Here is a 21,326-nt window from a genome sequence, read left to right on the forward strand (position 1 = left end):
AAGATGACTGTTATTTTCCTCTGAAGTGCTTTCCTAACTCAGCTAACTGCTTCATACTTTAAGTCTGGTCTGTGGGTCACTTGTGCTACTAAGTAAGAGCCCTTTGGACAATTTTCAAGGTGTTTAAAGAGCACTGCAGGATAGGTTAAAAAGACCATAAACAATTAACTAGCTCTGTTATTTAAAATAATATTAAAAAAAAAAACTTTTGCAGAATGTTTTCTAACATCCTGGATATTCTTTTTGCTGCTGGGGAGCTTCCACTTCTACTATGCTTGCATGTATTTTCAATTTGAGCATTAGGTATTCTCCATTTAGGTAAAATATTGGAAGACTAAAGGGATTTGATAGAGAAGGAAAAAAATCTAGAATTATAGGGCATAATGCTCATAATCCTTCTTTCGGCATGAAGTTGAGCTGGGAAGTTAAGGGTAAGCCTTTGACCAGATGTCTGCTCTTCTCCCACCAGATCTTTATGGTAAGCCTCCGGCTTATAGAAAAGTATCAAGATGCCTCTGTACCACAACTATCACTGTTTCATCAGTGTAGCGGGTAATACACAGCTTAAATGGCTCTGAAGAAGGAGTTCATGCAAACAAAAGGAGAGGTGTAATTTGGAATGCCTGAATTAAATATAATGAAAATACACACTGAAAAATGAATGGATGCTATTTTGTTAGAATACATAGCAGAATGGCTGAAGCAATTACAAAACTCTCGCTGTAAGAAGGAGCCAAGAGATTTTATTTTTTCTTTTTTTATTTAACTTCAAAAAAATTCCATTAGTGATTCTTCTCTTCAGAACTTGGTAAGCTGGCTGCAAAGGTATGCATTTTGGTTTTGTACTACAGGAACAAACTCCTAACACACTACATCTGTAACTCACACTGGAATCTTTTTCTCTTGTCCTGTTTTCAAAGGAAACTTTGAGATGGCTATCAATAAATAACAGGATAAATTGGATAAACAGTCTATTACCTACTTTCCTTTCAGTGGTTGGTGAAAAATTTGCACAAACTACATAGAACAAGGCCAGTAGAAAAAAAAAATACCACTTTCACTGTTACGCTGAGACAGATGCACACTGCTAAATATAGATCTTACAAAACTGTTGGCTTCTAAGTTCATAGGATTCATTTCCGCTACTTCTTAGTGGCTCTTTCTCATCCCCCATGTCATTGTCTTTCATTTGCGCAAAATAGGCAGGAGAAGCTTTGCATTCATAGTGCCTGTCAAGAGATTTCAGGTGGATCAACATATGAAGAGCATAGGCGAGGACCAGCAGCAGAATCAGCGACATAACCAACCCCATTAGAATTGCTGGAGAGAAAAAGGATGCACAATCTTTTGCATAGGCAAAATGTCCTTCTTGAATGTTAAAACCTTGAATCTACAAAGAGAACAAAAGGGCTCATATTAAATAAAGTCTTTGCAAACAATTTTGTGAGTTTGCTCTGGTGCAAGTAAAAATTTTTAATTTAGTATCATCATATTACAAAATTATATCTAGCAGTGCTAGCTGGAGATCATACTGAGCTTATCCAGGTCCGTCTTCTGGAAACCAACAGTTATTCATCTCCTTCACTCTGCTGCCCAAAGGATTTGCAGTTGTATTTTAAACAAAATCTTCCATTATCACTCTCAATAACTTGGTCACGTTTAGTTGTAAGTGTGGTACCTTTCTGGTGCAATGTATTTCCAGTATCATTTGTTAAGAATTTCCAGACTCTGTTTTAAACTGTGCAAATTTCAATGCACCAAACACACACAATTGCCTACCCTCGTATTATATTTTTATCACCAGATTCAAGCATGTGATACATGGTAACGAATCAGCCCAGTTACAAGAAGATGCATTCAACTATGGCCAGTACAAGTAAGTTTTACTTGTGGCTTCAGTTCAAATGTGAAGTTTACCACACTGGCATTCACAGAGTTGACTGCTTCACTGAAATCAGTCCAGGGACATTTACCAAATGGAGACTAAAAGGGGAAAAAGTCCCATATCTCTGCATTTATTTACTTACATTCTTGTTTTGCTTTACTGTCACTAAAAAAAACAGTGCACTGATGGTGAGGTATAGTAGAAGTACTCAGTCCAGTCAGGGCTACTGGGCAATTTGGGCTGGGATTCATCCCCTAAAACTTAGGTATCTAAATGCAAAATATCCAAGCCGAGTCATTTTAGGATCAATTATTGCCAAATTCAGAAATACAGGCGCTCTCAGATGATGATTAACCTCATCCTAAAATAAGGACTTAGGATGAGTCAGAGGAATTATCCACTGGCTTTAGAGGCAGACTGGGGTGACTGTAACCAGGCCACAAGGTTAACATTTCCTGTCTTCTAAAGTTGAGTTAGATGAATCCCAATCTTGATGACTGGTTTTAAGAGTCCAGCTCAGAGACATCTAATAATGACAGTTAATTTTACTTCCCTCATTAAGAGGAAACCCAAAGAAGACACTACAGAAAAGCTACATAGCCCCACATCACCTTTGACAGGAGAATGACTACAGCAATTTAAATCTCCATTTCTATTTAATTTGTTTGAAGTTCTGTGAAGATCATGTAAACTGTACATGGGAGGTCATAATACTTTCTTGAAACTTACGTACAAAATTTCCCATCAGTCTACCTATGGGATTCACCTGGCTTGACTCCACATTACCTGGAAATCGATGAAAGTAACTTCCCAAAGCTTTGAAACGTCGTTTGCAGAGCTTGGTATCAGCAGTGCATCATATCTCTGCAAGCTGCTCACATGTTCACAGTGGAAGGAGTAACTTGCTGGTGCATATATTCTTGTTGCATTAAAGGTTGCTTGTACAGAGTGGTTGTAAAGAAGCTGCAGTCTGTGTAAGCTGAACCAGTTCTGAACAGACAGCTGGTAATAGCTGGTTGTTAGTAACAATCTGAAAATATTTTATGGGAAGAAAGAATAATACAATAGCAAGTCTAAGAGTTTGAACTATTAAGTTCACATGTCAGATAATCTTAGAAGACCAACCAATATTACCAGTTTCCTCCATTTGTATTATCGCAAGCTATCACTCTCTTGAGCCTGGAAAATAATTTGTGGTTCTTCAGTATTGTACCTGAAGGATTTTGTTGCTCTTCCTCACAGTGAGAGGAAAGGCATGGGATTTTCCTAAAGAACTGAGATCTGTATCCAACATTGATATTGCATTTCCATCAACAATATGGAAAGTCTCTCACACCTCGGCCTGCTGATACATATGCTCATATGCCCGTAAGTCACTTCCTCAAGACTCCAGTGATCACTTTGAGATATGACCCAAACTCCACAAGAAAACACTATAGATTTTATTGATGTTAATGAGAACACTTTATGTGTGAAACGTGTCTGTCATTCCAAGTGTACTAAATTGTTGTAATGGAAAAGCTAAATTTTTCTTTTGTCACCTACACTAAAGCCCATTTTTTGCTCTCTGTGTACTATTGTTTCATACAGTTCCACAGTAGTCTACAGGCTACACAGAGAACACCACAGATTCATTACATATCCCAAGATGCTTATCTATCTTAACTTTAGTCATGACGCAGTAAGTTAGAAAGAGTGGATGGGTGTGGAAGAAAGCAAGCTAAATCAATATGATCCAGTATACACTCAATTTATGCATTGGTAAAATACAATCACACACAAAATCATTTATCAAGAAACGCTGTTTTCTTCAGACACCAACAAGCAAACAAAGTAGATCTGATGCCTGCGCAGCCTACACTATCAGTTCTTTAAAGAAAATTCCCAAACAAAAATTTAGCTAATTAGCAAGGTATAACAAATATCTCAGACTACTCAAATGAGATGACCTGAACTTTTCTCATGAGTAGAAAATTCAACATAGAAGAAGAAATGCCATAAGAAAATATGATAGGCAAATAATACAATCGAAAATGACAGCTCTATTAAATGCAAATGTCTTGATTACACCACAGAATCATAAAATGTTTGGGTTGGAAAGAACCTTTGAAGACCATCTAGTTCCAAGCCCCCTGTCAAGGGCAGGGATACCTGCCACTAGCTCAACATATCAACAGTTCTATCACATCATTTTTAACATCTCTCCCCCCAAAAACATCACACAAATAACTGCATACCAACAGATACGAACATGTGATTGCCTAATATTATTCTTTATCATGTAACTTACCTAATAACAAGTCCCTTTAGATTTCCAATATCACCAAACTTCAGAGAGAGCCTAGGTCAAAAAGCAAGTAATGTCAGGCTAGAGAAAAACTTCAGAAGTCTTAAGAGAAAAAACAGCACAGAAAATTAAGCAGTTACACACACTCTTTTACTCAGTATACCTTTAACATCCGTAGAAAAAAACCCTTACAATTATTAAAACTTCTTCCGTTGAAATCCAGTGGTTCATACGTTAATTTGAATGCAGCCTAGTCTATCCAAAAAGAACACAACTGGAAGCTCAATTTTCAACATACTTAAATGCCACTGTTTCAACCTCCTTTGATAATTAGGTGCATTTGATCTGTGCTCACCTTTTCAAGTCAAAAAGGCTGATCTCTAATACGTGTATTGGTCAAGTGTAACCTATATATGTCAGTAAAAAGAGCTACATGTAAACAGGTATGTAATCCTCATCTTTTTAGGTACTAGAGCATAATAAATGCAGATAGTATGGAAGTTCAAATGTTACATATGGGCATCATTACAGCAAAATAAATACACTGGCTGTGAGGTAGCTCTACAAAGCTTATGTGCAGTCAGCATGGGTAATTGAAGTGAAAGGCCCTAATATGTACAAAACTAATCAGAAATATATTGCAAACTATTTTATACTTCTTGTGAGCTTTCTGAGATGCTGAAAATTACAGAATTCGTCAGCAGTGCATGAGTATTCCAGATATTTCTTCCACAGTGAACACATATTAAATCACTGCACAAAATTATACAAGCCAAAGTTTAATCATTAAATAAGAAAACTTACATGCCAACTTAGTAACAAAAAACGCATGTCTTCACAGGCACTACATATGTAGGTAGGTCTAAGCATTATCAGTAATCACTGCATTGTATTCACCAAGCTGCACAATTGAAACGTGGGTTTCAATTCGACTAAGTATGTGTGGTGGGCATGAGAGGTGGAGTCAGCTCTGCCCTGAACCCTCCCCTCTGCAGCATTCCATTGTCACCTACACATCCACACTTGAGCTACACACAGTCTTCTCATGAAAATTACCACTAAAAATCATACAATAATGTTGAAAGTTTCCAATCATGTGGGAGCCGCATTACTAGTCATCCAGGACCATATGTGGCCCACAGGCTGCAGGTTGCCCCCTTCCCCTGAATCTAGACCATCCCATGTTTTATTACAAAGGCATATCATAGTCCAAGGATAGACACATCACAAAAGAAGATTAGACACTGGCAAATGCGACATTTTACTTACTTGCCTGATCCAGGAATTGGTGCATAAAAACCAAACCAACCAACCACTGGCTGGTTTATTATATTATATTTACATAGCAAACGCATACACATTTGTAGCCAGGTCCTGGCTTCAGCTACTTTGCATTGATCAGACAGTATAAAGCAGCTTGAAAGCTAATCCAAAGCCACAGCACAGGATTGTCTTAACAAAGAAGGCTGCGGATGAGAGAAGTTTAAGGGACTTCTCTGGGGAGAGAAAAACAGGGCAATTCATCGTGTGAGCACTCAGACAGATAATCCGCTATCTAAATTGCTAAGCCACTATCAATCATATGTGAGAAGTCATGGCAGTCTGGTGAAGTTCCCAGTAACTAGAAAAGGGGAAATGTAGCCCTAATTTTTAAAAAGAGAAAAAAAGGAAGACCCAGTAACTACAGGCCAGTCAGTCTCACCTCTGTGCCTGGCAAGACCATGGAGCAGATCTTCCTAGGAATGATGTTAAGATACATGGAAAACAATAGGTGGTTGGTGACAACCAACACGGGTTCACTAAGGGCAAACTGGTGAACTTCTACAGAGGGTTTACAGCATTGGTGGATTAGGGAAGAGCAACTGACATCATCTACCTACAAAGTATTTGACACTGTCCCACATGACATCCTTGTCTCTAAATGAAAAAAACATGGAGTTGACAGATGGGCCACCCAGTGGAACTGGCTAGCTGGTTGCACTCAAGGAGTTGAAGTCAATGGCTCAGTGTCCAGGTGGTGATGAGGGGTGCTCCTCAGAGGTCTGTATTAGGTTTGGTACTATTAAACATTTTTGCTGGTGGCATAGGCAATGGGATTGAGTGCACCCTCAACAAGTTTGCAAATGACACCAATCACAGAATCATAGAATATCCTGAGTTGGAAGTGACCCATAAGGATCAACAAGTCCAACTTCTGGCACCACAGAGGACCTCCCAAAAACCAGACTATATGACTGAGAGTGTTGTCCAGACACTTGTGAACTCCAGCAGCTCAGTGCCATGACCACTCCCCTGGGAGTCCATTCTGATGCAGACAACACGCTGGAGGGAAGGGATGCCATCAAGAAGGAGCTGGACAGGCTTGAGTGGGCCTATGTGAACCTCCTGGAGTTCAAAAAGGCTAAGTGCAATGTCCTTCACCTGGGTCGGGACAATCCCAAATATGAATACAGGCTGGGTGATGAGTGGCTGGGGAGCAGCCCTCCAAAGAAGGACTTAGGGGTTTTGGTGGATGAAAAATTGAACATGAACGAGCAATGTGCACTTGAAGCTGAGAAAGTCAACTGTGTCCTAGGCTGCACCAAAAAAGTGTCGCATGCAGGTTGAGGGAGGTGATTGTCTCTCTCTACACCACTTTCAAGAGACCCCACCTAAAGCACTGTGTTCAGCCCTGGGGCTCCTAACACAAAGAACACATGAATCTGTTGGAGCGGGTCCAGAAGAGGCCACAAGGATGCTCAGAGGGCTGGAACACCTCTCCAACAAAGAAAGGTTGTGGATACATCTCTAGGCGCTAAACAAAACTGCTGTTTTCTGTCACAATATTTTTAACATTATGTGTCATTAAATACATTCAAAGGATAGATTTAATGCTTGTGTTCAAGTTAGGTATTCATTGCCTAATTTCTAGACTCCTGTCTACTAGAATGGAACCACCAACCTGGTGCAAGACATGCAGCCAGGTAATACAATAGTACATGGAGGGAAAGAAGTTGTCAGGCACACTAAGAAGGATTAAAAAAAAAGCATACCTTTCTAGTATGGCTATAGGATGGGAGGAGTTGGGATCCAATTAGGTTAACTGGTAGGAGTGAGGCAATGAACTGTTCACACTAAAGTAATTCATGCCAGACTAGTATGCAGATTTCAGGGTTCTGGAGACCTTTCAAATCACATGCAAACCTGTAGTGATTTCACCTTTTCAGCAATTCATAAATCACATTCTGGGATGTGGGGCTACTTAACTCTGTTTCTAAATACATATCTGCATCTTGTAACAATGGTTTACATTATTGTAAACCATTACAATAATGGCACACATCCTATGTAGAGGTAAGTAATTAGTCCACCACCCAAAGTCACATACAGCCAGCCTCTAAATCCTGACATTTAGCATAGGGCCCGTTATTCACTTTCCCAAGCAGCTATTCAAAACAGCTGGAGACTGAAGAGATCAATAGCTGCAACCACATAGGCACTAATGGAAAACTGGCCACAAGGATTGACGTTACTGAAGATGGAGACAGCCATGTCCATCTATATGCCCCATGAAACATTGATCTGAAAGCATTTAAGCCACACCGCCTTGCTGGCTGCAACATGCCCTTGATGTACTGGGGCTCTATACTACACATTACAAGGTTCATTTCTTCAGTGTTTACTTACTAGACTTGTTATCTGGTATTAGTTTCACTGACATCTTACATTGCATTGTCTTCACTGCAGTTTGAATCTCCAACATCCACTGTTGCATGGACACCAAATGTCTTCTCTGTCAAATCCAGCTGCGTGTGGTTTTCAAACTTAATCATGATCCTCTTGGCCCAGAAGAGAATGCAAGGGATGCCGTTAATTGTGACATTGAGAGGGCTGTAGTGGTTGTGGGTGAATGGCCTCCAGGATGCTCTTTCCAACTGTTCCTTCCTGCTCAAGTTGTAGCTGACAACCTGATGGACCATACAGAGGATAAGTATCAAAAGATGGATATTGCAGGAGATAGTCTCCATCCTACTAGAATAAGGTGAGCACTTGTAAAGCATTGCAAGAGCCAGGTCTTAGCTGCAGCAGTACTGAGCTAGGGAAGCAGAGAAGTCCCTGGCTCACCCCTCCCTACACTGGGCAGTGTATCATACAGACCTTTAGCTCCAACACAACTGGCGAGATAGCTAATACAAGCTAGAGTTGTTCTTCTAGTCACTCTACAGAAGTATCACTAGGGTAAATAACATTTTTAATCGCATCTCAGCCCAGCACAATCAGAGCTGCCCAATATAACAAGATGAGGCAATGCCAGAATCACAAGCTGCTCACCCCTGCAAAAGGCTCTCTAGGATTCAGCTGTGGCAAAGCATACAGCCTGCTATACCAAAAGCACATTAGGCAGCTGTAAAGGTGGAAAAAAAAATCAAATTTAAATTGACCTGTACACAGCTGGGTCCTTAGTATGGCTCAGTGTGGATCTCTGCTTTTACAGAATCAGTAGTTCATGACATTAAATGCTGGGAACTTCAGCTTCCACCATGTTCTCTAAGGGCATCAAAGATCCTATTCTCTCTGAGTCAAAGAAAGACAATCTGGCTGTGAGATAATATAATGTGAGGCAGTAAGTTAGGGTTCAGAAAGGATTTCAAAATTTGTCATTTTCATATTTTAAGATTTCCAGATTTTAGCTCTTTTTTAACTATACATATGTCCTATCTGAACATAATAATGTATGTAGTGCCTTCATGGCTGTTTTGCATGCCATATGATTGAGGAAATTCAAAGCATGAACAAAAACAAAGCAGGTATTCTTTCTAAGTTTCAGTCACAAACAGTACCTTATCAGGCTCCAGAAGGGACACAGTTAAGCCCCAAAGCTTTGTCTTGGCTTAAAGAGAGATGGGTTTTTTGCTGTTAAGATTAGCAAATCACATCTCCCAGCTCAGACCCTGAAAGACCCTTTTGATACTTGACCTCACATACGGCACAACGCTGCTTTAGGAATTAAAATTAGTTAGTACTCACAGCAACAAGCAGAAAGCAAGGTAAGATCAGCAAGAAACACTGACTATGAATGTTATTAGCATAAGCAATAAGGCTGCGTTCTATGAATTACCAATGAAATAAATTTTATAAACCAGTTTTTTACATTAGAACACATCACTTGCAGGGTTTTTGATAGGGAAGCCTTTTCCTCTTCATTTCTGACAAGACTCACAGACTGGACTCAGGAAAAACTCCAATGGAATTTAAACAATCAATCAGCAGTTTTACTTCAGATACTCTTTTTGTACCCAGCAAAATAATGGGCACTGCAGTGAAATGGAATTGTTCAGAAAAGGGGGAGTAGAATTTGGTTCTTCCAATACAACCCTGTGCCTGAACCCAGTGCCAGTCAGCTCCAGCAATGGAGCCTCACCTCACTTCTCAGAAAAGCAGAAGACACTGAAATGCATGTTGGGAATCAATAGCACACCGCAATGACTCAGAATTTTGTTGGCTGTTTCTTGTAAATAATAGATTATTTAATTCAATAATAGATGTAAAAAGATCTCAACATGCTATGAAAAAAAAAAAGACAAAGCTTTTCCAATACAGTTCCTTCAAACATTACCTGTGCAATTCCCGCTTGATTTACGTTGAATTTTGGCTTCACATCACCATCATAGCGTCGACCTACAGATAAAAGTGTGTTTTGAGCCCACAGAGAAAGCATCCAATCATTATAAACCCATAATCTTGTGAGTTCTGACGCAAGTAGCCTTGAACAAAATCCTTGATTTTGCTTTAGAAAATATGTGTCTGATGCAAATATCACCTTCAACATCCATCTTATGTTTTAGTTTACCTTGCTCACAAAACAAAGTCTCCTTTTCACTGTCTACTTTGCCATCCTTACTGGGAAGAACTCTGGTGGCCAAAAATGACAGGACTTAGCCTATGCTTGTATACATGTATATACATCTCACACATAATAAAACCTTCTTTCTTCTTTATGCAGCAAATTATTTTCAAAAGGTGTGTGTTGAATTACATGTAAAAGCCTGTGTCTAGGGGTGGGGATTTTTCTCCCTGCATGGGACAGGGATGGGAATCTGTGACAAACAGACAGTCTGCCTGGTTGTCAGGACAATGAAGATTCATAGATGTGAACTTGCTTCATGGACATTCTCACATCTTCACCCTTCAAACACTTAGCTCTGTTTTCATTTGGTTAAAAAAAAGAGAAGACTTCTTCGTTCTATATTCTCAGTACATTTCAGAGTCAATCAGTACCTGACTGTTTTAACCAGACAAATCCCTTAAAGGGTAACTGTTAAAGATGGATAGTTTTAACAAAACATTTGACAAAATAGCAATACCAGAAGCAGCTCCTGGGAATTAGGCTTTTTTACAGCTGCACTGACAAAGCCAGTATCCAGGCATTTAGCCCACTCAAAACCTTACCAGTTCTTTGCAGAGAATCTTGATCTGAAACTACATGTGAACTAGAAAAGAAGAGAAAAATATTTACTTTACAGCATCTGAAGTCTCCAACAGGTTCATAAGGAAGAGCTCCTGCCACTATGTTTCATTCAGTATAACATTCACAATGCAAAATACTTGAAAAGATGCATGCAAAGACCAGAACAACGTAAGGACAACAAGCGGGAGTTACACCAACTTAAATGACTTCACAGCATCCTTAGTGGCAGGATGGTGAGAGTGAGAGCATCATAACCTCATGGAGAAGGATCACAGAGTGGCCTTGAAGTCTGCCCTATCGCGTCCAAGAAGCTCTGCAAGCCAGGGAATTTGATCCTTCTGCACCTGGCTCACTCGAAACCCATGTAATTTCATGAGCCAGCAGAGTGCCCAGGTGGCCAAGAAGGCCAATGGTATCCTGGCTTGTATCACAAATAGTGCAGCCAGCAGGAGTAGAGAGGTGATTGTCCCCCTGTACTCTGCTCTGCTGAGGCCACATCTCAAGTACTTCACTCAGTTTTGGGCCCCTCACTACAAGAAAAACATCAAGGCTCTGGAGTGTGTCCAGAGAAGGGCAACAACGCTAGTGAGGGGTCTGGAGCTCCTGGGGGAGCAGATGAGGGAACTGGGTTTGTACAGTTTGGAGAAGAGTAGGCTCACGGGAGGCCTTACTGCCCTCTACAACTGCCCGAAAGGACAGTGTAGCGAGGTAGGGGTCAGCCTCTTCTCCCAGGTAACAGCAATAGACAAGAAGTAATGGCTTCAAGTTGCACCAGGGGAGGATGGATATTAGGAAAAAAATTCTTCTCAGAAAGAGTGATGAGGTATTGGAACAGGCTGCCCAGGGAGGTGGTGGAGTCACCGTCCCCGGAAGTGTTCAATAAGAGGGCAGATGTGGCACTGAGGGACATGGTTCATGGGCATGCTGGAGGTGGGTTGATGGTTGGACTGGATAATCTTAGAAGTCTTTTCCAACCTTAATGATTCTATTATTCCATGATCTCACACATAACACGCTGTTTACACTCATGGTTTGGAAGTGCAGGAGGCTCCTCCTTCTGATGAGTGCCTCCCTAGCAAGAGCAACTTTTCACAGGGATACTCTGTGCTGCCAAGAATAGATCTGTTGTGTGCCCCTGCATACTCCTCAAACCCAGAAGGCAAAACAGACAAAAGTGACATGAGTCCATATCCCAGCTTGTCACTTTGTCACCAAACACCAGACCTGATGAGCAGTTCTGCTTCTGACCATACAGGAGGCTCAGTCCCTTCAGCAACCAAGGCAATAAAACAGAAGACAGTCTCTGTGACACAGAGAAGATGTGACACAGTACAAAAAGACAGCTACAATCTGCAGCACCATGCAGTGACTCTAATCTGAGCTGAACGAGCCAAAAAGATTTTATGTTATAAAAAGTTCAATATATATAACACTGTTCAAAATCATTTTGGCAGTTTTAATTAGACAAAGTGAGCCCAACCCTCTCCCCAGCCAAGAGCTGTCAAATCCCACAGACTTCAATTAGTTTGTGCACTTTCAGCATGGGTCCCACTCTCACCACATTTTTGAGCCAGGTGTTAGTGCTAGGCCAAGACCTCAAAGTCATGCAGAGTTCCCACGCCAAGTGAGAAGCCTACTTTGATAGACAGGTAATAAAGAACCGCTCACGCCTCTTACCAACCTATCCATGACTAGCCAATTACTTCACTGTCTTCCCCTTCTTTTTTAAACCACTACTTCACAAGAAAGGAGCAGAAGCAGAGTAGTTTTGCTATACCTACCAAACCCAAGCAATCCAGAGCATAATTCCAGAGCAAATTTGTTGACTGTAACTTCAACAGGATCCCACTGAGATGCATGTACTGGGTGTGTATACTGACTGCCCTTAACCTAAGGCTAATTATGGCCCAAGCTGCACCAGAAAGCCACTGTCAGATCACACACAGCAGACTTCAACATCTCCAAGAGTCCAGTGCAAGGAACAAAAACTGGCTGTCACAAGATATGACCAAAACAGACTGAATTTTGTTCTCTTGATCAGACAAAGCTCTCTCTAAGGTTTTTTACTGACTAGGAGCATGGACTTTGTCGTTTGGGCCCAAGAGTAATTTCCTTTTCCAGTTTCTCATGACAGATTGTGCCTTTGGGACAGAGAAGGCAGTAGCTCATCTTGGCATTTTTTCACGACAAAAGCTATAAAAATGAGGCACACGAAAAAGAAATTAGTGTGAATTATTTAGATGCTAACTCTAGTTACATTTAGTTATATCTATACATATTTAGTTATGTTAGATATACACTTAGCTTCTTTACATATGCTTAGATAAAAGCTCAAGGCCCATTATTCCATTTTGGAAACTGCCATGCTGAAGCAAGTGGACTAAAACTAGGATGAGAAAAGACGGGTGAAATTGCATAATTCGGTTAATTTCATCACTGGACTTGAAAGGTTTTTATGTTGCTCTGGAAAGAGGAAGGGCCGGTTTAGGTTTTATGATTGCTGATAAGAAAATCATTACTTAGCTCCCATCTGGGATAATGCTAACACCATGGCCACACCAAGTCGTTCACCTTGAGGAATACTAATTGATAAGCAACATCAAGCCTCCAGGAGAGCAAATAATGAAAATATGAGGCACCATACTCATGGGAAAAATCTGTAGGGTTATACCTTGAACAGAGTTACAAATGCCCTCTACACAGCCTGTGAGGCTCAGGCTGAAGCCTGTGACAACGCAATCTGACTCCTCCACATCACATGCAGTACACTACAGCAACACAGCCACGCTGCTCCTGAAGGCCAAATTGCTTCTCTCAGCACGAAGATATTCAAATATAGATGAATGTGCACAGCTGATGAAATATTCATGCTTTCATGAGGAATGTAGTAGAGAGTGTGACCCAGGAATCACCGCTAAGTGCCACAGTATGACAAACGCTCTCAGCCACATGGCAGCCTTCTCACACACTTGGGATGCAGGCAGAGGCACAGCAGTCAAATGCCTCCACCTGAGTACCACTGTTACTTATCGTGCTCACCAGCAACACTAGCTGCCTCCTTACTTCTTGTATACTGTGTGAAAACCCACTGAAGGGTTTGCTTTGTCTTCTGTGGCACAGATAGTGGGATGTGGGAAGGATCACCTCCTTTTCTCTGAGCAGAAAAAAGTCTGTTGATTTTATCAGGTCCATCAACTGCTTTTGACATTTATAACCCTGAGGTTTCATGGAAGTATGTGATCTGTGACAGAAATGGGTGGCCTTCAATAACCATCCCACTATTAAATCAGTGACCCTTCCAGCCAAGAGCAATTGACGGGTGACTTCTGGCAGCCAGGTGCTTTTGCCCTCAGCTAGACCATGCTTCAAAGGATGAAAGCATTGTAAGAAAAAATGGGAAAAATAACAGCAAAATAAGTACACACATTTGCTTGTATACACAAAATGTTAACTACAGTAAGGGGAGAAAGGAAACTACCTCTAGCTAGCCCTAGAGCTTTCTTCTCCACTGCCTGCAAAACTGATAACAGCGGGGCTGCAAATCAGTAAGAGCAAATCATTTTTAGCAAATAAAAACATACAGCCGACTTATGACACATAATTTTTTTTCAGCCATTTTGTCCTATAATAACTTCGAATTCAGGAGCACACATGGTGTATGCTTTGAGGACTACCATATTTATTTACCAATTCAGAAATAACTAGCCCAGACACAAGCAGACAAGTATGCTGTATGTTGAACTTACCATTCTTAGTGTGTCAGGAGCCCACATGAAATTGGCTTAGCCCTAATACAAAGCACTGGGATGACTAATCACTATGTAAAACCCAATTAAATAAGATTATAAGAATAAAGAAGTGTAAATTCCCTCTTATCAGACAACATTATCCATCTACAAAAGATAACAAAGTCTAACTTGTGTATCTAAAATGTTCATTTAGATTCCATCCCTTGAAGACTCTCATGTGAGCAGTCTTTTGGCCACTGAAGTGAGCAAAATGAATAAACCTGGTATGCAAGAGTGATCAAGTGTGGAGCCCACAGTTTTCATGCCATCAGCTTAAATGTTTTAAGGGGAAGCCATATTGATGGTTGTCTTTTACTTTTCATATTACTGCTCTCACAAACCACATCAGGTGCCAAAATACGCTCTGCTGCAGTATTTACCCCAGCTACACTCACTCTATTGTACAGCTGCAGACTACCTCACTGACTGCTGAACTAGTTTCAGTAATATATGAAGTACTTAGTTGAAAAATAACATAAACCTTCATACACACTAAAAATGAAATTATGACCAAAAGAGAGGAATGCTTGCGGAGCAGCTGGCAGCAACAAACAGATTGTAGTCCCAGGGACATTGTTCATAGGTAATTTCACTGAAGTTATTAAATTATAATTGTGAGTCACATTCAAGGTAAAATCTAATTCCTTCTAAGAAATGTACCTAACAAAAACAGTAATTATTTACAATGTATCTGCTAAAGAAGTTATATCATTAACAAACACCTATAAAGCCTATATCTCTTTACAGATTTTAAATTTTAAATATTCAATGTCACGTTTTGGTAGCTCCATCTGTGATGGGACATGGGGAGACAGACTTACATAATTATTTTATTTTGCACTGAGTATTGTCTGATCTATACTTTTAACATATGTCCAAACAGAATTAGAACCTACACAAAATTCTAGTTTCAAATATAAATAACAAAACAGAGCTCAGAGAAAGTCTATCATATTACAGGTACGATCTCACCTCTGCAAATGCTGAATTCCCATTCAGTTCAACAGCATTAGAAGCACAACTACATTTCTTAATTTTTATTAAAGTTCATGCAGTGTTTTACTCCCTTCTCTCAAATTTTGATCTGATTGCAGAGAAGTGCAATTACACTAAGAAGGCACTGACCAACCTGAAAACTGGCAGAGGAGAACAAGAAGTAAGCTATTTAAATGAAAACATATTGTAGCACTTACTGGTAACTGACTACTAGCTCTCTTAATACAAGCTTAAGCAAATCACCACATGTCCTTCTTGCCTTAGTGCACAGATTTTATTGCCAGCTGTGATCTTCATCAGCATATTTGATGTGTGTTATTAGTGACTTGGGGGCATGATTCAACTAATACAGTTTAGGCTCTTTACACTTTTATAATGCTTGGCATGAGAAAGTTCTCTTTCCCTTACTTTGATTTGGGCTTCCTATTAATATTTCATTAAATAAAAAAAATGGCACAATAAACAGTGATAAATCCAAATTCCTTGCAATTTCTGAACCGTAAGACTTTTGAGCAATGTTGAATTCATGCTTCTGCACAAGTCGAATATTTTAGCACCCCCGTTTCATGGAGTAGTTTTCACACCTTTGCTGTTATTCTATTTATACCTCTTAAAAAAAAATAAAAGTCAAGGAAAGTCAGAGCAAAATAATCATGAGCAAAAGAATCATTAAATATAATGTAAGACAGATGCTCAGAAAACATTCATTTTTAAACCATTTTTAGTGTTACATATAAAGTTGTTTTAAAGTTACGTTTTTACACAGTGTAGGCTTCAAAATTATTAATTTCTACATTTGCCCCAGCTGTTCTCTGACCTGAGAGGAAAATTGAAACCATGCCCTGATATTCTAAACCACAGCCAAATCTTCCTCACGACATACACCACTAAAGGACAACATTCAACACATGCACCCAACTTCACCAAGGGTCGGTCAGTGAGCACTCCATCACTCACCTGCCATCCAGTGTGGCAAGCGTTTGTTCCGCAGATGCTGAGAAGCCCAGACATGAGAACAGAACAAACAACCTAACTGCAGCGTTTCTTTCCATGGAGAAGAGCCCGTGCATCCACACCAAGCACATCTGCTCCTCTGGGCTGGGGGGTGCTGCTGCGCGGCCCCGCACGCCCGGCGGTGTGATGGACAGCAGATGCAGCCAACGAGAGTCGTCTCCGCTCCGGTACCCGACGGGAGAAAGTCTCTGTATGCTCCGATGTGCACTGAGTGCACGCATCGAACGTGGGCACGGCCCATTTCCCTGCGAAGGAAAGATTACCAGTTTGGGGGGAAAATGCACTGGGATGTGAGATGTCTTTCAGGAAAAAAAAAAAAAAAGTAAGAAAGAAAGAAAGAAGGAAACAAGAAAAAAAATAGGAGAAAAAGATAAAAAGAAGAAAAATGGGTGGTCTCTGCAAGCTCTGACTACACTAAAGCTGCAGTTAGAAGTGCTTGTTATCTGTACTCAACCTAAGCCTTAAAGAAGGGTGAAGGCTATGTTTCCAAACAGCTCATAAATTTCCCTATCTGTATGATAACCTGATAAGGATTATTTGTATTATAAAGAAGACTTATAATACCTTAAGAATACTAGTGCTAGCTCCATTTTACTGATGGGAATTAGACACAGAGAGCTCAGAAGTCAAACATTCAGTGTTGGTTTACTTCAGTTTCACTCCATTTGTGCGTGTCCACCTCTCTGGCTCAGATGTTCACATACCTATAGACAATGTGAAGCAGAACTAGCATTGCCAAATGTCCACAAAGTGACAATGCCTCAGTTTGGGAATTGTCTGACTGAGGCACCAGGGTCCATGCCTAGCACAGGTTGGGTCTGGGCACTGGATCAGGTCATTCTGACAAGGGCAGTGGGTCATGGGCATGGGCACCTCCTTCCTTAAGACCTCTGTCATCATGCGACACATCAGAATGGACTTTCAGGTTGGATATTAGGAAAAATTTCTTCACTGAAAGAGTGGCTGGGCATTGGAACAGGCTGCCCAGAGTGGTGGTGGAGTCACTGCTCTTTGAAGTTTTCAAGAAACGTGGAGACATGGCACTGAAGGACAGAGTGGGCAAGGTGGGGATGGGCTGCTGAGTTGGACTAGATGATCCTAGTGGTCTTTTCCAACCTTAATGATTCTATGATTCTATTACTGCAGCTCTATCTGTGCAGGGAAAGAAGAGGGTAGGGCACAAAAATTATTTCTCACCCTGTTGTCTATGTGCTTTCTTTACATATTGCTCACTAACAGCAACTTGAATTCAAAGCATCCACACCGGGAAAGCTGAAATCAAGGCAATTACTGGTGGATCCACTGTCAAAACTGTGCTCTTCCACCTACTCACATCCAGTCTGCCATCAGACATGAGCACAGCTATGATCAGTAATCAAATTGGGAAAAAAAAACTGACAGAAATGACTTCTTAGTATAGGCATTCAGCATGGACAGCCCACTCTTGAAAGATCAGTTTCAAGAGGCAGTCCAGACCAGAGCTCAGCTCACATTTGCAGTCATGCTGCACCCACAGGAGATAGCTACAACCAGTTCCAGCCAACAGCTGCCTTTATATATCTGTGTCTTTATCTACATACACCATACCCAACCCATACCCAACCATAACGCACACTGGTGCCTTGTTTGGCAGCTAATGTAAGCTACCCACTGATGAGATCACAGAGTAAGACCTACTTCACTGACTAAGAGCTCCTGTCTATTGCATTCCAGATACAAGATTAAGACAGGGGCTTTAGCACTGTAACTATTCAAAAGGATTTGCCATCTCAATTTCTCTTTCAGGGACACAGAGAGTATTCACTAATCTTAAAAATCTCTCAACAGCCTGTCCACAGTCATGCTGCTTCTATCCAATTTAAGGTGGAATCCAGATACTTATGCGAGAGTCCTCACTTGAAAAATGAGGTGAGGGAGAACAGTGAAAAATAATGACCAGGTGACAATAAGCTCCACATTTTCTGTGAAACAGCAGAAATTTATGATGCTGAATGTAGAATAAATACACCAGTAAAGAGAAGTGCCTCAGCTGAGAATTTTAAGAAATCATGAAAGGAGGCAAAAGTGTCACACACATTTCCAAAAATTAGTAAGCCACTAAAACAAAGGACATGTTAAATTCTTTAGTACCCCTGATGCATAGTTCCTTTTAAACAAGTTTTTGTTGTGGCTTTTTGTTTGTTTGTTTGTTTATAAAAAGGCACAGTCTTCCTATTTCTGCCTTAAGATTTCACACATGGGTATTTTGTACATGATCATTTTTCACCAGTACAGGAGCAAAAGCTAAGAAAGAAAAATGCTGAAATGCAAATACTTACTGCCCAGATTAACAAACCGTGCATCCTTTGAGGCAGAGAAAGGGAGACAAAATGGTATCGACAACATTTGGCAGACCACAGCTAAAATAAGTCACTATAGGCTGAACTCAATGAAACATCCATTCTCTGTCAACAGAATGTATATTTAATTGTACTTTCTGCCTGCATGTTTCTGTGGGGCTCTCAGTCTTAAAGGGAAAATGCTTTTTCAATCCACTGTTTCACTGAGTGAGGGGAAACGTGCATATTTGTATGCTCAGAAATAAGGCTCTTTTGCAGACAACCAAGAGAACATGTACTGCCAAACTGCTAACAGAGGCTAAACCAATATAAATCAGTGACAATATACTGATCTTCTCACTACATACTGCTAGCACATGCTGATAGAAGGTCACTAACTAGCAATCATCACCTGACAAACTGAGAGAAGCAATGGACATGAAGAAAAGTCTCTCCTTACTTCTCAGCATTTGCTCATAATAAAAAGCATTCACCACTCTTGAAAAGGTTCTTTTTTTAAACAGACTGTGCTGAAAGCAAAGAAGCCATCCTATGCATACACTTTGTTCTGGTGAAGAATCATGATGAAACATCCAACTCTGCAACAAAATTTCTATAAAGCCTGTAAAGAAAACTTTTTGAATGCAGCCTTTACAACAGTAGTCTTGAGTAGGACATGATTAGATGAGCTCTTGTGATTTGGTTGACAACCTACCGTGTACGTTTGCGTGTTTTATATTGAAATCACACAGACAAGCAAAGCTTAATCAGATGTACCTTAAACTGCAACTATATACATACACACCAGGCAAAGGGTGAACAAAGGATCATGGGCAAAGCCCAAATTGTGTTTTATGGAACACTCAAGGTCACATTCAACTTTGCAAATGCATCCAACAAACTTCCTACAGGACAGAGCCAACAATAAACTAACAGTTTTGTTTACATCTCACAAGATGGGCTATTGTGGGCTGAGAGTGGCTAATATTTCAAATAAGAAGATTAAAATGCTGTTTATTGTCACAATTCCTCCATCTGACAATATGGTACTGCTTAGGATCACTCTTCATGCAAAACTTGTCCTGTAATGATAAAGCTGCTATCACTCGTTTATTTCTCAGCATCATGGTATTTCAAACACTTCTGCTGCAAAACGTATAGCAGTCAGGGAGAAGACACAGCAGATCTCATTGCATCTCTTTTTAGATCTGCTCTTAACTGCTCTTATTGTTTGGGATTTGCCTTGCAGAAAAGGTAGTTCAGAAAGCAGTTGGCAATTTATATTCAGAATAAGGGTTCACAGTTTCATGTGGTTTGTGAAGCAAAAAATCACAGAGGCCAATAGGTAAGCCAATCAGCATTCCTGGCCTTCCACATACCCCCAAATGTGTCACCACAGTTCAGCAAGCCCTCTGTCAAAGAGGATGATTACATAAATGTTGATGGAGGCCTAGAGATGACAGCTGTTCTGCCTGATGCTGCAGTGATTATGTACGCAGTGAGTTTGCATGCAACGAATGAGAGTGCAGACATAATTTTAAACATGGATAATTTATCTCTTTGGAGGGCATCTCCTCAGGCAGACAGTGGCACAATTTATTTTCAACACAGTTTACCTTCAGATGACATATCAGGTCACTGTGATCACAACAGCTTTTTAAAATAACATGCCTAACAAAATAACTAAGTATGACATATAAGCCACTGTACAAACACTTAAGAAACCATTCCTATTTTTCTAGTTTAAGACAATGAGGTGTTCCTCTGGTTCACATACAGCTAAAATGGATTGATTCCTGAAATACAACAAAAGTACGGACAGAAAATTGGCTTTAATACATAGAAAAAGTTTATCCCAGTTTAAGCAAAATCTCTTCTTGGCAACTAATTTGCCTATGAGCTTTTCAACCATCCATACCACACAGGCTGTGATGCTGAAAAATTGAATCGTCACAACACAGCTTCCTTCTCGCTTCCCTTCTACTGCTAGCATCCTTCCCATTTACCTCAAAGGATCTCACTCTATCCCAAGGAGCTTTCATACAAAACTGGGATCTTGCTGCATCTGGCTGGTGGGGATGGAGACTGGCAAAGGCTGAGGGAAGTGTTCTTGTTCAGCCTGGAGAAGAGAACGCTCAGGAGAGACCTCACTGCAGCGTTCTACTACTTAAAGGGGACCCAGAAGACTTTCTACTACTTAAAGGGGACCCAGAAGACTTTCTGGAGAGGGATTTTATACAAGCACACATAGCGACAGGACAAGAGAGAATAGTTTTAAAGCAGATTAGATGTTAGGAGGAAATTCTCCACAGCCAGAGTGGTGAGGCCCTGGCACAGACTGCCCAGAGAAGCTGTGGGTGCCCCATCTGTGGAGGCCCTCAGGGCCAGGTTGGGTGGGACCCTGGGTAGCCTCACCTGAGGGGGGGAGGAGGGCAACCTGAGGGCAACCAGCCACAGCAAACTGCTGGAACTGGGCGTACTCTAAGATCTCTACCAACCCAAGTCATTGCGTGATTCTGTGATTGAGTATATGGGAAAAAAAAAAAAAAGTCTGTTTCACAACGTTGATCTACCACGGTGAAAAGAGATC

The 21,326-nt window shown here is 40.6% G+C and overlaps 1 protein-coding gene across 1 annotated transcript; it reads right to left on the minus strand.

Annotated features, from left to right (window-relative positions):
* Positions 742-21,172, minus strand: ATP6AP1L (ATPase H+ transporting accessory protein 1 like). Its single transcript, XM_021379849.1, has 8 exons — positions 21,152-21,172; positions 16,362-16,663; positions 10,602-10,642; positions 9,769-9,830; positions 7,878-8,119; positions 4,176-4,226; positions 2,672-2,915; positions 742-1,390 (listed from the first exon to the last, which is right to left on the minus strand). The coding sequence occupies exons 2-8, from the start codon at positions 16,637-16,639 to the stop codon at positions 1,088-1,090; spliced, it is 1,221 nt and encodes a 406-aa protein (XP_021235524.1). The 5' UTR covers positions 16,640-16,663; positions 21,152-21,172; the 3' UTR covers positions 742-1,087.

The sequence above is a fragment of the Numida meleagris genome, chromosome Z (assembly GCF_002078875.1).
Source record: "Numida meleagris isolate 19003 breed g44 Domestic line chromosome Z, NumMel1.0, whole genome shotgun sequence".
Taxonomy (NCBI): domain Eukaryota; kingdom Metazoa; phylum Chordata; class Aves; order Galliformes; family Numididae; genus Numida; species Numida meleagris.